This window comes from Nilaparvata lugens, chromosome 6 (genome assembly GCF_014356525.2).
Source record: "Nilaparvata lugens isolate BPH chromosome 6, ASM1435652v1, whole genome shotgun sequence".
In the NCBI taxonomy this organism is placed as follows: domain Eukaryota; kingdom Metazoa; phylum Arthropoda; class Insecta; order Hemiptera; family Delphacidae; genus Nilaparvata; species Nilaparvata lugens.
Genome location: NC_052509.1, coordinates 55,699,801 through 55,714,840, shown reverse-complemented (window position 1 = coordinate 55,714,840; position 15,040 = coordinate 55,699,801). Strand labels below are relative to the sequence as shown.

The 15,040-nt window shown below is 33.4% G+C and overlaps 1 protein-coding gene across 3 annotated transcripts in view; it reads left to right on the top strand.

Moving 5' to 3' along the window:
- Positions 1-15,040, top strand: part of LOC111062208 (gamma-aminobutyric acid type B receptor subunit 2-like) — a 623,739-nt gene that overhangs the window by 540,993 nt on the left and 67,706 nt on the right. For all 3 annotated transcript variants that reach the window (XM_039431291.1, XM_039431289.1, XM_039431292.1), the window contains exon 8: positions 5,072-5,305. In XM_039431291.1, the coding sequence (XP_039287225.1) occupies positions 5,072-5,305 (234 nt within the window). The remainder of the gene's footprint in view (positions 1-5,071; positions 5,306-15,040) is intronic.

The window sequence follows — 15,040 nt, the reverse complement described above, 5'->3', positions numbered from 1 at the left end:
CTGTAACTTCATAGAAATTCAGTTTGGCGCTCTAGTCTGCTGAGTTACTTGTCTATGCCTCCAAAACCAGCAAGCTGTCTGGTCAGTGGGTTGTTTGATCGTCATTCCACTCATAGACAACCAATAGGAAGCAAGCAGCTCCAGACGTCACATGCAAGTTATTGTCCAATGAGAATGCTCGTCGTTGAATAAAGGGCGTGGCTTACAATAGTTATGCCTTTCACCACTAGAATTATTCTTCTTTTAAACTCCTGAGGTGAACTCAACAAATATTCTCAACAAATCATAATGATTATGAGGTTAGATTGTGGAACGGTGTTCAAACAATGAGCATAATAGGCCTGCTAAAGTTCCATAGAATATGATTTCAGGAGTGTAACTATAATAGATGATTTATGATTTCAGCCTGTAAAAAGCCTGAACAAATCAGCATATTCTTCAAAAAGTACTTCAACTATAAATCTAAATCTCCTACATGCATAAGCCGATTCTTTCTTTTATTATATTGTATGGATTACATAGACTTGTCATGTTGAGGAACACATATACTGCATTTATTTTGGAATAAACGTCATTTTTTAGAAACAACGTTGAAATTCCAAACAGTGAGTATACTCAACTCTCCGCCATTCGTGAATTTCCTATTCCCAACATGCATAAGCCGATTCTTTCTTTCATTATATTGTATGGTTAATATAAACTTGTCATGTCGGAAGACACATATACTGCCTTTATTATGAAATGAACGTAATTTTTGAGAAACGACGTTGAAATTCCAAACAGTGAATATACTCAAATCCCTGCCATTCCTCTCTGCATTGCAGTTTACGTGGGAAACTCATCTCTGATTGATTTATCCAACTGATTGACGTTTCAAACATTACTAAATACGGTATTCAGTTGCCATGCATACAGAATACAGTTCCCTCAACGTTATAACAATCAACATCGAATAGGATTTCAGGTGCATAAGCTTCCATCACTCCATCTACAGCTGTAGTGGCGTACTCTAGCTTTGGTTAAATATACATTGTATTCTGGGTATATTGGTTATTGAAATACATGTTGTATTCCTGGTTCATTGGTTGAATATATATTATGATAGATACAGAACCCAATATATCTACAGCTGTATTGGCATGCTCTTACTTTGGCTGTATCTATATAATATTAATAGTTTTGGAACCCAATACATCTATAGCTCCTGCATGTGCCGAATATTATGCGTTGGACAGCCCCTAGCTAAATGCCAATCCTCCATCGATAAGCTCAAGAATACCCAAGCATCCAATGGATGCATTATTCTCTACATATAATAATGGTATTGCAACAGACAGGAAACTCTCTATTATATTCGGAGCAAATAATTAATTTCAACAAGAAATGGGATGTTCTATTTGTATTCCAAATGTTCGTGCTCTTGTAATTGTTGTTCCTGTTCATTAAATTCAATTTCCAAGCTTCATAAGATGACTCTGTGCTGGTTGCACGAAAGCCGGTTAAAGTTTAATCTTGATTAGTTCCAGGAGAACCAGAGAAGCCGTCTTTCCAAAAAAGCCTTCTCTGATTGGTTCTCGTGGAATTAATCACGGTTAAAACTTAAACGGCTTTTGTGCAACCGGGCCTTTGACTATTATAGTTCCACACTTTAATGATTGTGAGTTGGACATAAATATTCGAGTAACTCAGTAATTTTCCATTCTTTATACAATATTCCATTCATTTAATATCAACTTCTCTTCATGAATATTGATCTAGGAGAAGCATGTTGAAAAACGCATCTATTCGAACCTAAGATTATTGTTTTACATAGTTGTATCTGATCCTCCTATAAATTGGGACTGTGGGAGTAGAGATTAGTCAATTAATGAGTTGTTCACAATTATATAAATATATGAATATCGGGGACCGAGCTTCACTCTGGAGTATAAAAGCATAAAAATTTATTACGAAAAAAGGAATTATATTAACATTCATAGTTCATACAGAAATGTTCTATCTAATCACAGTAAATTGAGATTAATTCCCAGAAGAATGAAAAAATGTCCCTCACTAAGGCCCAGTTGCACAAAAGCCGGTTAAATTTTAATCCTGATTAACTTCACGTGAACCAAATCAGAGAAGAACATTTCAAAAGGTGGATCTACTGGAATTAATCAGGATTGAAAATAACCTGGCTTTTTTGCAACCGGCACTTAGTACCTGATTGAATGGATACAAAAGTTCAACAGCTGAGTCATAATTTTGACACAGTCCCACACACATGAACTCGCTCACTCACTTCCATCACCAACAGACGACGAAATAATATTATTATTATCTGTTTTTCCAAGGATGAATAATAATTATCCTTTAATGTCATTCAGCAAGTTTTCCAAGGGATGAGACCTAGTGCAATCGAATCTTCATATTATAAACCTACTATGTTCTGAATTAAGTGAGAATCGTTATAGTGTGGTCCACGTTATAACGGCAGTGAATAAAGATAGAAGAATCGCGATGTCGATTTTCTGCATCAACTAATTATATATCTACACCGTCAAAAACATAATTGTCATCGTTGTGGACCTAGAAAAGGATAGTACCACCGTCTTTGACGAATGATAGACAAGGATAGCAAAACCAAAGTTGATCAAATACTGTCATTAAAACGTGGACCTCACTAAAGAGCCGTTTTCGAGATCCGGTGAAATATAAACATCTGAACATCTGAACATCTGAACATCTGAACATCTGAACATCTGAACATCTAAACATCCAAACATCTAAACAAGGAGATATCTCATGATATAGGGCGTTGTGTTATATATCATAGTAGTTTTTATCATAGTAGTGAAGCTATGTGACGCATATTTTCAACAGAAGTTGCTCGTTCAATAGTATAGGATTGATCATCATGAAAATGTAGATAGATATAGATACGGATCTCCATAGAGATAAAGATACGAGGATCTTCAATAATAGAGATGGATATAGATATGAATCTTCATATAGATAGAGTATTTGGTTTAGCTTTTGTACCAGAGTTTTCTAACCCTGACTACATAACAAAAGGAGTACCAACTGTATGGGAATATATCACTGTGTCCTTTTTTCATTGCTGCCAACCCAGCCATCATCAGAATCTGCAACATTGGTTAATAACGGTCTGCAATTTTTTTGAAAAACGGCCATTAATTCCTGGTTTTATCCTCTGCCGTAATATTACTTTATTTGAAAGCGCGCGTTGTCCAAGTACGTATTTCACAGAGCCATTGTCGAGTGGTGGACGCGTTTTCCATTGATCCAGTTCGCTACCGAATAGCTTACTGTTTTTAGCGTATCATCGGGCTTGTTAAAGCTCTAGTTCAGGCCTAAATCTCTGGTTATTTAAACGAGGTTTCACTCGCCAGTTATCATAAATTCTTTGATTACCTATGCGTGTTTTTTGAGGTGATTTTGTGCTGTTATGTTGTGAGAATGTAAAATGTAGAACAATAAATCAGTTTATTCAAACAACTGTCATTGAAGAGTGTGGTACAAGTAAAGACATAGAGAAAAGATAGCATAAGGAGATATCTCATGATATAGGGCGTTATGTTATATATCATAGTAGTTTTTTATAGTGAAGCTATGTGACGCATATTTTCAAATATCTAAGCCTCATGTTTTTATTATGTGATTCATCTATTCTATGATTGAATCTATGATTTCCTGATTGATTATTTGTTTCTGCAAAACCGCAGTAAAATTTCAAAACATCCAAGCACATGTTTCTATTTTCAGTTCTCAGATAATTAAAAACAAGAGTTATAAAATTATTACCCAATGCAAAAAATATTGATAATCATAATAGATCAGGAGAGGATAACAATGGATGATTACAATGGGTTTCAATTAAAACTATAGAATCTTCTCGATGTTTATTATATTCAATTTGACTTTCCTCACAACAGACAATTGATATTTTGTCCTTCTAATATTGTTGAATTCTGTGATTATTCGCCTATGTATTTCTTCATAACTCATTCAAAATACTGTATATTGATTCTACTTCATATGAAGAATTCATTCTATTGTATTTATAGGATAGAATTTACAAACAACAATACAAATTGTAATGTAACTACTGAAGTCTGAGATATATTACTTTTAACATGAAGAGGAGAAACTCGTTTCTCCCTCCACAGTTTGTAGCATAGACACAGACAGACATCCTGCGCACAATTGGATGCGCCGTGTCATTTTGCTTCATGCTCTTGTGATGAAAAAAATATTATACCTGCTGACCAGTATATGACTTGGAACATTGCCAGCAATAGCTGGAAGGGGAGTGTTGGTGCGTCGCGTTGCAAAGCTCTCTCACACAGACACAGAAGAAGGAGAATGCTGCTAGGTAGTGGGAGTGATTAGTGGAGGATAGAGCATCGGACCGCTCCGTCTTCGAGAAAGAGCCGTGTTAAAAGCAATTTCTCTCCCACTTTAGTTTCGGTGTTTTATTATTTTATTAATATAACTATATTCAATTCTATTTTATATACACAAGAAAGTAGCTCTAAAGTCATTCATTCTATTGTATATGATTTGATTTGTAAATTCTGTGATTGAAATAATGATTCTTCTTGAATTTAAAAGACTGATTCTTCGAATTTATGAGTCACTGTGATTTATTGATTCTATTATTGAATTTATAATTCTTCTTCTTAATTCTTCCTTAATTTATGAGTCTGATTCTTTAATAGTGATTCTTTTTTTCGCAGACGGCTATATGATGTGATTCACTAATTCTATGATGCTTCTTCTTGAATTTATGAGTCTGATTCATCAATTGATTCTTTGTGTTCGCAGACGGCAATATGATGTGATTTACTAATTCTTGATCGTTCTTGGATTTATGAGTCTGATTCTTCAATTGATCATTTGTGTTAGCAGACGGCAATATGATGTGATTTACTAATTCTATGATGCTTTATCTTGTTTCTCCTTGACTTCATGAGTCTGATTCTTTGTGTTCGCAGACGGCAATATGATGTGATTTACTAATTCTTGAATTTATGAGTCTGATTCTCCAACTGATTCCTTGTGTTCGCAGACGGCAGAGGAGTACCAAGTGGAGTACGACTCGAGGAGAGGCCAGGAGTACTCCAGGTTCCACGGTTACACTTACGACGGCATCTGGGCTGTGGCCCTGGCCATCCAGCATGTGGCGCATAGGATCAGACACTTCCATAAAAACCAAACCGTTGTCGACTTCCAGTACCGCAGTCCGCTCTGGGAGAGACTGTTCCTTGAGGCGTTACGTAATACTAGCTTTGAGGGTGTCACGGTGAGTAACGTTTCAAATCATATTAAATTATTCTTTATTCAATAATAATTCTTCATAAAATAAGTACATCATAGAAATGACAGGGAGAGAAACAAAATAAGGTAGCCTTGTGATATTCCCCTCCCAAATTTAGATAAGGTTACACATGATCTGAAATAGGTTAAGTATTGATGAGAGATTTCATTTTGTTCGAATGCTAGTGAAAATATTATCTATTGTAACATCAATTATTACAAGTGCAGTAGCATATACTCATATTTATTTTTTGTAAAGTTTTATATTTATATACTTATATTTACTGCACTTGGTTTAAGTGCAGTAGCATATACTTATATTTATTTTTTTTAAGCTTTTTTGTATTTTGTTTTTGGCAAATAAAATTCATTCATTGCATTCAATTATTACAAGTATTTATGTGAACAGTAGACCTCGCACTCAGTAAGTTACATTGACCTGTTATTATGTTTTCTCAAAAATTAATGGATAATTTATCAATTTAAAATGTCTAGAAAAAATCCTATATAAACATAGAGCTTTCTGTCCTATCGTACCGTGACGTTCGTCCCGGAATGTGAGTGTGAGCGCTGTTATCAGGTCTGGCTGCCACTGTCTACAACGTTGATGGAAAGATACATTTTCAAGAAGCTCGATGTTTTTGAACGGGTAGTATTATAGTCCACTAGACAGCTGATTTACGATGAATAGCTCTAAAGTCTGATTTTTACAGTAACATTGGCGTTCAAAGGAGACTCCTTCTCCTTTTGTATTATCCTTAAAATGCAAAATTTCAAAAAACCGTATGTATAAGTCGACGCTAAATTCAAAAAGGGACATAGATTCCATGAAAATCTATTACTACGTTTCGCTGTAAAGGTGGAACATAAAAACATAAATAAACAGGAAGATAAATGCAGAACAGTCGACTTGATTCTTAGACCTCACTTTGCTCGGTAAAATAAATAGTCATTATTGTGGAACTTTTCTAGGCCTTAGCCTGTGGTACTTTTCTGCAGCTTGTGTAAATAATAAAAGTTAATTTATATTTTTGTTGAACAATAATTATGAATCCTCCCACATATTAGTATCTGTGAACATGTTTGAAACAGTGAAAATATAATTTCTATAGACTACTTAATAAAACAATATTGAATGAAAAAATTCTTATGAGACTATTCATTCTCGTTTGACTGGTCTCAATGAAAATAGATCCGTTAAAATTGAATGAATCCAGTCAAATAATGGGTTTGCATGAGAATATTGAAATTTCGCACAATTTGGTAACATGTTTTGTCAACGTCTCAACTTGTTGTTCACAAAATGCATTCAATTACTATTGTATCGGACCTATTACAATATAATTACAGTTCAATTAGATGTTGGACACTTGAATTCAGAACTCCACTCAGAGTAGGCCTATAGATTTACTGAGACCCTGTAGCTACTGGCCTCTAGTGGCCAAATTGGGAAGTAAATGATTGAGGTGCCAGTGGGCTGAGCTTAGAGACGTGTCATTTCAATCTCGCTTGTCATTGGTCCGTCCTTCCCTTCCCATTATTTCCTACTCTTTTCATAAATACCAGATCCATTGGTGGAGTGTTGTAATGCAAAGAATGTAATTAATATAATTTGGGAAAGTACATTCTAGCTGTTCAAGTTTCAACTTATCTTATCAGAGTAAAGTCAAACCTATTGTTCAACTAATAAGTATATTAAATGCAAATATGTGCAACGCTAGCTAGCTTTTAAATGGTGCACATTGGTCAACGCTGGATCGACAGGGTAATGATGGCGGTTAGACTGCAATATCGTGTAATTGTTCTGATACATAGTATAATAAGTAATTGAATATACTTTTTATAGAACAAGATAAGACGTTGACAAATCATGTTTACAAACTAATGTTTCACCGACCAAACACTTCACAATGTTGATCAGATGCTGACTTTAATTAAATGTGAATCAGCAATATTTACAGTCCGGGTAGGCCACTAGACTACAATACTACCCGTTCAAAAACATGGAACATTTTCGGAAATGTATCTTTCCATAAACGACAGTAGCTCTTTTGTATCGTCTCAAAAGCAAAGTGTTGCTTCCGAAAAAAACAAGAAGCTTTTTGAAAATGTAGCTTTCCATAGATAGAACATGCCCTTTTGTATCTTCTCAGAAGCAACATGATCCATCCGAAAAGATACACAATGAGCTTTTTGAAAATATATATTTCCATAAACAAAGATGCTCTTTCGTATCTCCTCAAAAGCAACGTGTTGCATCCGAAAAGATACACAAGGAGCTCTTTGAAAATGTATCTTTCCATAAGCAACAGATGATCCTTTGTATCTTTCATGATGCAACATGTTGCATCCGAGAAGATACACGAGGAGCTTTATGAAAACAACAGATGTTGTTGTCTATGTTCTCAAAAGCAAATCGTGTCATCCAAAAAGATACAAAAGGCTGTAATTTGTAATTTTACATGTTTAGTTTCTTCTGTGTGGAAATTGACCTACTTTATCCAATTCTGTGGAAATTTACCTAAGTGTATTCACAAATGAATAAATTCATGAAGAATCTCTGTGTGGAAAGCTAAAGAGTCTCTGAAGCCTGATGTTTTTTTTTTTTTTTTGCAAAGACGTGTATATTACCCCGCGAACCATACCTTGCCTATATGCTGTTTTAAAGTCACTGAGGCTACGGGACGCCCATTGTATGTAAAATAAATGATAAGAATAGGATCGTGTTTTATTCCTTTGAGCACATAAGAAATGGCAATTGGAAACGACATTAATACAATTTAATACTAATTATAATAAAAATACATTAGTTCAGTCATACAATTACAATAAAAATATTAAATAAATAAATTCTGCTGCTCTTGTATTTAGTTTTAGTTTATCAGAAATTGACAATGGTGTAATAACCGAAACCGGTCTTTCTAAGTATTAATAAATCTGTGGCTTTTTGACAATTTCTTAGTCTTTTTCATTCAATATGAAAAATTACCACAATATCAACTTCTCAACTACACAAAAAGTGACAATTAAAATAAAATAAAAGTGTTTGGGTAACCCTTGTTCCCTGGAATCAACACTCTTCAAAATTCTTGAGAGGTCGAGAGAAAAACTTATCTGAACAAAAAGTTCTGTTAAATGAGAATGGAGGCGATATAGCCGTTAATGGGTTGATAATTGAATTAGTATCGGTCAATTACGGTAAATGGTGTTCGGTAACAGTTTGTTATAGAGTCTTACCTCTTCAAAGGAAAGGATGGGAGATGGAGAAAGGAGGTTGAAAGACAAGGTTAGAAGATAGGTGATGAAGGTTGAACAAGGATGGAAGATAGAGAATGGTGTTTGAATGACAAGGAGGGATGATGGAGAATGGAGGTTAAGTGACAAGAATGGAGAATGAAGAATTGTGGTTGGACGACAAGAATGGAAGATGGGGATTGGACGATAAGGATGGAAGATGGAGATTGGACGATAAGGATGGAGGACGGTTGAGAAGGATTGATTGATTTAGTACTTTATTCATGTAGATTACAATTTATACTGGCTTTTACACTTATATACAATAGCTCACAATACAGCAAAATTATAGATGAATTTACATAATATAGACTAAGAAAATGATTTTTGAACTACATATGATATGAGAAAAGCAATTGATAATAGCTATAGATAATATTGTTCTGCGTCTACATAAATTGGCGGAGCTTTGGATATTCAAAATATCCTTCCCACTAACTCTCTTCCAAAACAGTAATTCCATTAATTCAACTAAGGATTAATTTGTAAATGAAAATATTGTAAAAGTTTTAATTAATATGAAGATTTGAGAGAAAAAAACTGAAAATTGAGTGAAATAATTATATAGGAGAATGGAGGTTGGAAGAAAAGGATGGAAGATGGAGAATTGAGGCTGAGTGACAAGGAGAATCAATGGAGAATGGAGAATTCAGCTTGGAAGAAAAGGATGGAAGATGGATGATGGAGGTTGGATGATAAGGATGGAAGACAAAAGTTAGAGAAAGGAGAATGAAGTCAGTTTGGAGTTATCCAGTTTCCCCAATTATATGGAAATAAGCAGCTAACTTCAGCTCAAACTCTTACAAATAGGCTTTACGTTGAATTTTCATTAACCAACTAATGATAAATATCGGGGACCGAGCTCCGCTCTGGAGTACAAAAGCATAAACAATTTATTACGAGAGAAGAAATTATAATAACATTCATAGTTTATACAGAAATGTTCTATCTAATCACAGTAAATTGAGATTGATTCCCAGAAGAATGCAAAAGTTTCCCTCACAAAGGCCCGGTAGCACAAAGGATTTTAATCCTGATTAATTTGATGTGAAAAAAATCAGAGAAGACCATTTCAAAAAGACGGATCTACTAGAATCATCAGGATTGAAAATAGTCCGGCTTTTTTGCAACCCGCACCAAGTACCTGATTGAATGATTACAAAAGTTCAACAGCTGAGTCATAATTATGACACAGTCCCACATACATGAACTCGCTTACTCACTTCCATTACCAACAGGGCAACAGACGACGAAATAATTATTATCAGCTGTTTTTCCAAGGATAAATAATAATTATCCTTTTAATGTTCTTCAGCGAGTTTTCCCAGGAATGAGACCTAGTGCAATCGAATTTTTATATTATAAACCTATTATGTTCTGAATTTCGTGAGAATCGTTAGAGCCGTTTCCGAGATCCGGTGAAATACAAACATATGAACAGAAATTTCTTGTTCAATAGTATAGGATTCAATTCCTATCTCGATAAAAATTAGGATGATTATGATTATTAATCTCAAAGGAGGACATGGTCAACAGCAAACTCAAATTCACGTTTAATGAAATAATATTAGACTGTTTTTCATGAGTACAGTCATGAATATACCTCATCATAATATTCTTCAGCTAGAATTAATGTTCACGATGATAACGTAGCTTGATTCCTCTTTTTATAATCTCCCAATGATTTCACAGCACATAGCACGCCGTATTAGAAAATTAAATTCCCTTCCATTATTCAGTGATCATTCTACCGTACGAGATTCCATCCACTCACGAAAAAGCCCACTCAATACATTATGCTTTCACTTGACTTATCAAATTCTCATCACGAGTTTTCAAAGCAGAGTCTCACACAGTTACACAGTTACACACACACACACACACACACACACACACACACACACACACACACACACACACACACTCACACACACACACACACACACACACGAAGATATTATCTACACGTATGAAGATATCATACATATACACACAAGCAGAAACATTTCCTACACACACAAAGATATAATTCACACATACAATGATATCATCTTCAAACACAGTGTCATCATTTACTTACACACATATCGCTTTCTAAATATACAAGACATCATCTACACACACAAATATATTAACTACACACACAAAGAAATTATCTACAAATACTTGGTTATCATTCACACACACAGAGTCATCATCTACACACACAGTGGCATCATTTCTCTTACACATACTAAGACGTTTTCTAAATATACAAGACATCATCTACACACACAAATATATTATCTACACACACAAAGATATTATCTACAAATACTTAGACATCATTTACACACACAAAGAGTCATCATCTACACACACAGTGGCATCATTTCTCTTACACATACTAAGACGTTTTCTAAATATACAAGACATCATCTACACACACAAAGATATAATCTACTAGCTGTCAGGCTCGCTTCGCTCGCCATATCCGTCCCCCTGGACCCTCGACTGGATCGTCCACAAATGAGATCATCAGGCTCGCTTCGCTCGCCTGCAATTCATTTGGGCATTTTTATCATATGTTAGAACGATCGAGTCGGGGGTCCAGGCTAAACGTCTGGGTAAACGGATATGGCGAGCGAAGCGAGACTGACGGCTAGTAATATAATATTCCCAGGAATATTGAAGTAGCAGTGACCAAACAATTTTTCCGCGATAAATGCATTTCAATCTTCAACTTGGTGCCAACCTAACAAAGTCAACTCAACTTATGCCAACCTGACAAATTATTAATTTAGTTACCAGTTAACTACTGTTTCGAAGAGGTACTCTCTCTAGCTTATAGTTCTATATTAACATATGGTATGGACATTTTTCAATTATAATTAAGAGAATAAGAAGAATATACATGCTAAAAGTGATGAACTTTAAACCCTCAAAAACCACCCTTAGAGTTAAAATATTGCCAAAAATTTCTTAATGCGCCTCTAAAGGGCCAACTGAACATACCTACCAAATTTGAACGTTTTTGGTCCGGTAGATTTTTAGTTCTGCTAGTGAGTGAGTGAGTGAGTGAGTCAGTCAGTCAGTGAGTGAGTGCCATTTCGCTCTTATATATATATATATATAATATATATATATATATATATATATATATATTATATATATATAATATATATATATATATATTATAGATACATGCAGAGACAGACATTTGCACACACACAGAGTCACTGCACACACAGTTGCATCATCTACACACAGAAAAACTTTTCTACATACATGAAGACATCACCTACACACACAAATATATAATCTAAACACACAAAGATATTATTTACCCATACTAAGACATCATTTACACACACAGAGGCATGATCTGCACACACAGAGGCATCATCTACACACACAAAGACATCATTTACACACACGTACACACCCACACGATCACTTGGTGAATCACTTCTTCCTTAACACATCCAGAGTGCGTTCTCAGTATGAATTCATAGGCGAATAACTTATTGCACAGCGAATATAATCCTGCGTGAAATCTATGCTCGTAAGCCTCAACCCCTGGGAATTCTCTCAGCTTTGATTTTCTGCGTCGTTACTCACAGCTTTGCCAGATGATTTCCCTCAAGAGACCACTTTCTATCTCTCTCTCTTTCTCATTTTGTAGTCATTTTCTCTCTCTTTGTTCCTCCTAAAGACTCCATAACCTACCTCTCTTCGAATGTCGTTGAATGTTTTTGGGTAGTAAGTCTCAGTGTCCATAGATCATAGATGGTGAGATATCACTCTTCCTCTCTCTTCTCTCTCTCACTCTCTCTATCTCTCCTCCTTCTCATTTTGTAGTCGTTCGCTCTCTCTTTGCCTCTCTTACAGACTCAATTACCTAGATGCTAAGATATCACTCTCTCTTTCTCTCTCACTCTCTCTCCCTCTCATGATATGTCCAAAGCTCCGCCAATTGCATTACAATATAATTATCTACAGTTATTACAGATTGATTTTTTCATATCATATACAGCTCAATATTTATCTATTATTATTTTTCTATTATCTCAGAAATTTATGTGATCAAACTCTGATGAAATCATTATAATTATGCTTTGATTCATTCTCGGCTCCAGTACGGTTTGATATGTTGGGGTGGAACATTCAAAACTTTCATAAATAGATTGCGAATATCACAAAATCATATTATTAGATTAATATTACATAAAAGAAAAAGAGAAAGCTCTTTCCCCTTATATTGCAATTTGAAAATCATGCCTATTCAAAATCTTTATATTTTTAAGGTTCTAAAAATGTTTTATTTAATGAGTGGAAATTGTGGAATTGAAAACCTGTATTACAATATGAGAAGTAATGATAGGATTCTGTACCGTACCCCTAAAGTTAAAAAATGTATTTTTTGAAATTCTTGTTTGTTTATAGGGCCCTATTTATTTAATAAATTACCACTTAATATTAAAATATGTGCTTCTTACACTAAATATTGTAAAAAACTCATACATTGGCTATTTGAATTGAATGATACATCGACCTTGAGAACTGTATTGAGATAACTTATCCGTTTATATGCCTATTCTGTTCTATTATCTTATGTTTATATATTACCTACTTTGTTTACTTTGTTGATATTAACTGATTATAATATTGCAAATCCTAATAATGATCATATTATCCATGGTGTATTAGACAAGATGTTTACACGCTGCAGGTAGTACTGACGACTATTCAAGTTTATTATGCTAGACTAGACTCAAACTATTGTTGTTTTATAAATTTAATATTATGTATTACACACTGATCACAATAACTGGATAACGTGATCAGTTAATTTCCAAGTTTCTGTTTGTGTTTTTACTATGTCTCTCAAGAAGGAAATAAATTCATTTATTCATTTATTCATTTATTCATTTATTCATTTATTCATTTATTCATTTATTCATTTATTCATTTATTCATTTATTCATTTATTCATTTATTCATTTATTCATTTATTCATTTATTCATTTATTCATTTATTCATTTATTCATTTATTCATTTATTCATTTATTCTTTATTCATTTATTCATTTATTCATTTATTCATTTATTCATTTATTCATTTATTCTTTATTCATTTATTCATTTATTCATTTATTCATTTATTCATTTATTCATTTATTCATTTATTCATTTATTCATTTATTCATTTATTCATTTATTCATTTATTCATTTATTCATTTATTCATTTATTCATTTATTCATTTATTCATTATTCATTTATTCATTTATTCATTTATTCATTTATTCATTTATTCATTTATTCATTTATTCATTTATTCATTTATTCATTTATTCATTTATTCATTTATTCATTTATTCATTTATTCATTTATCATTTATTCATTTATTCATTTATTCATTTATTCATTTATTCATTTATTCATTTATTCTTTATTCATTTATTCATTTATTCATTTATTCATTTATTCATTTATTCATTTATTCATTATTCATTTATTCATTTATTCATTTATTCATTTATTCATTTATTCATTTATTCATTTATTCATTTATTCATTATTCATTATTCATTTATTCATTTATTCATTTATTCTTTATTCATTTATTCATTTTTCATTTATTCATTTATTCATTTATTCATTTATTCATTTTTCATTTATTCATTTATTCATTTATTCATTTATTCTCTTATAGTCTATATTATGTAAATTCATCTATAATTTTGCTGTATTGTAAGATATTGTATATAAGTGTATAAGCCAGTATATATTGTAATCTACATAAATAAAGTACTCAATCAATCAATCAATCTCTTCTTCTCATTTTGTAGTCGTTCGCTCTCTCTTTGTCTCTCTTACAGACTCAGTTACCTATTTCGCTTTCGACATCATTGAATGTTTTTGGATAGTAAGTCTCAGTGTCATAGATGCTAAGATATCACTCTCTCTTTCTCTCTCACTCTCTCCCCCTCTCTTCTTCTCATTTTGTAGTCATTTGTTCTCTCTTTTTCTCTCCTACAGACTCACTTACCCACCTCTCTTCCAACATCGTTGAATGTTTTTGGATAGGAACTCTCAAATATCATAGATGCTAAGATATCACTCTCTCTGTCTCTCTCTTCTTCTCAATTTGTAATATTTTGCTCTCTCTCTCTCATACATCTCTCCCAACATCGTGTTATTGGATACCGTCAGTATCCGTCAGTATCATAGATGTTGAGTTCTCACACTCTCTCTATCACACTCTCTCACACTGTCTCACTCACTCTCGCTCTCTCCCTCTCTCCCTCTCTCTGTGTTTCTCTCATGAACCAAATTCGTAACCTACCTCTCTTCCAACATGGTTGAATGTTTTTGGATATGAACAGACTCTTAATATAATAGATGCTGAGATATATCTCTCTTTTTCTATTTAAGTTATTAT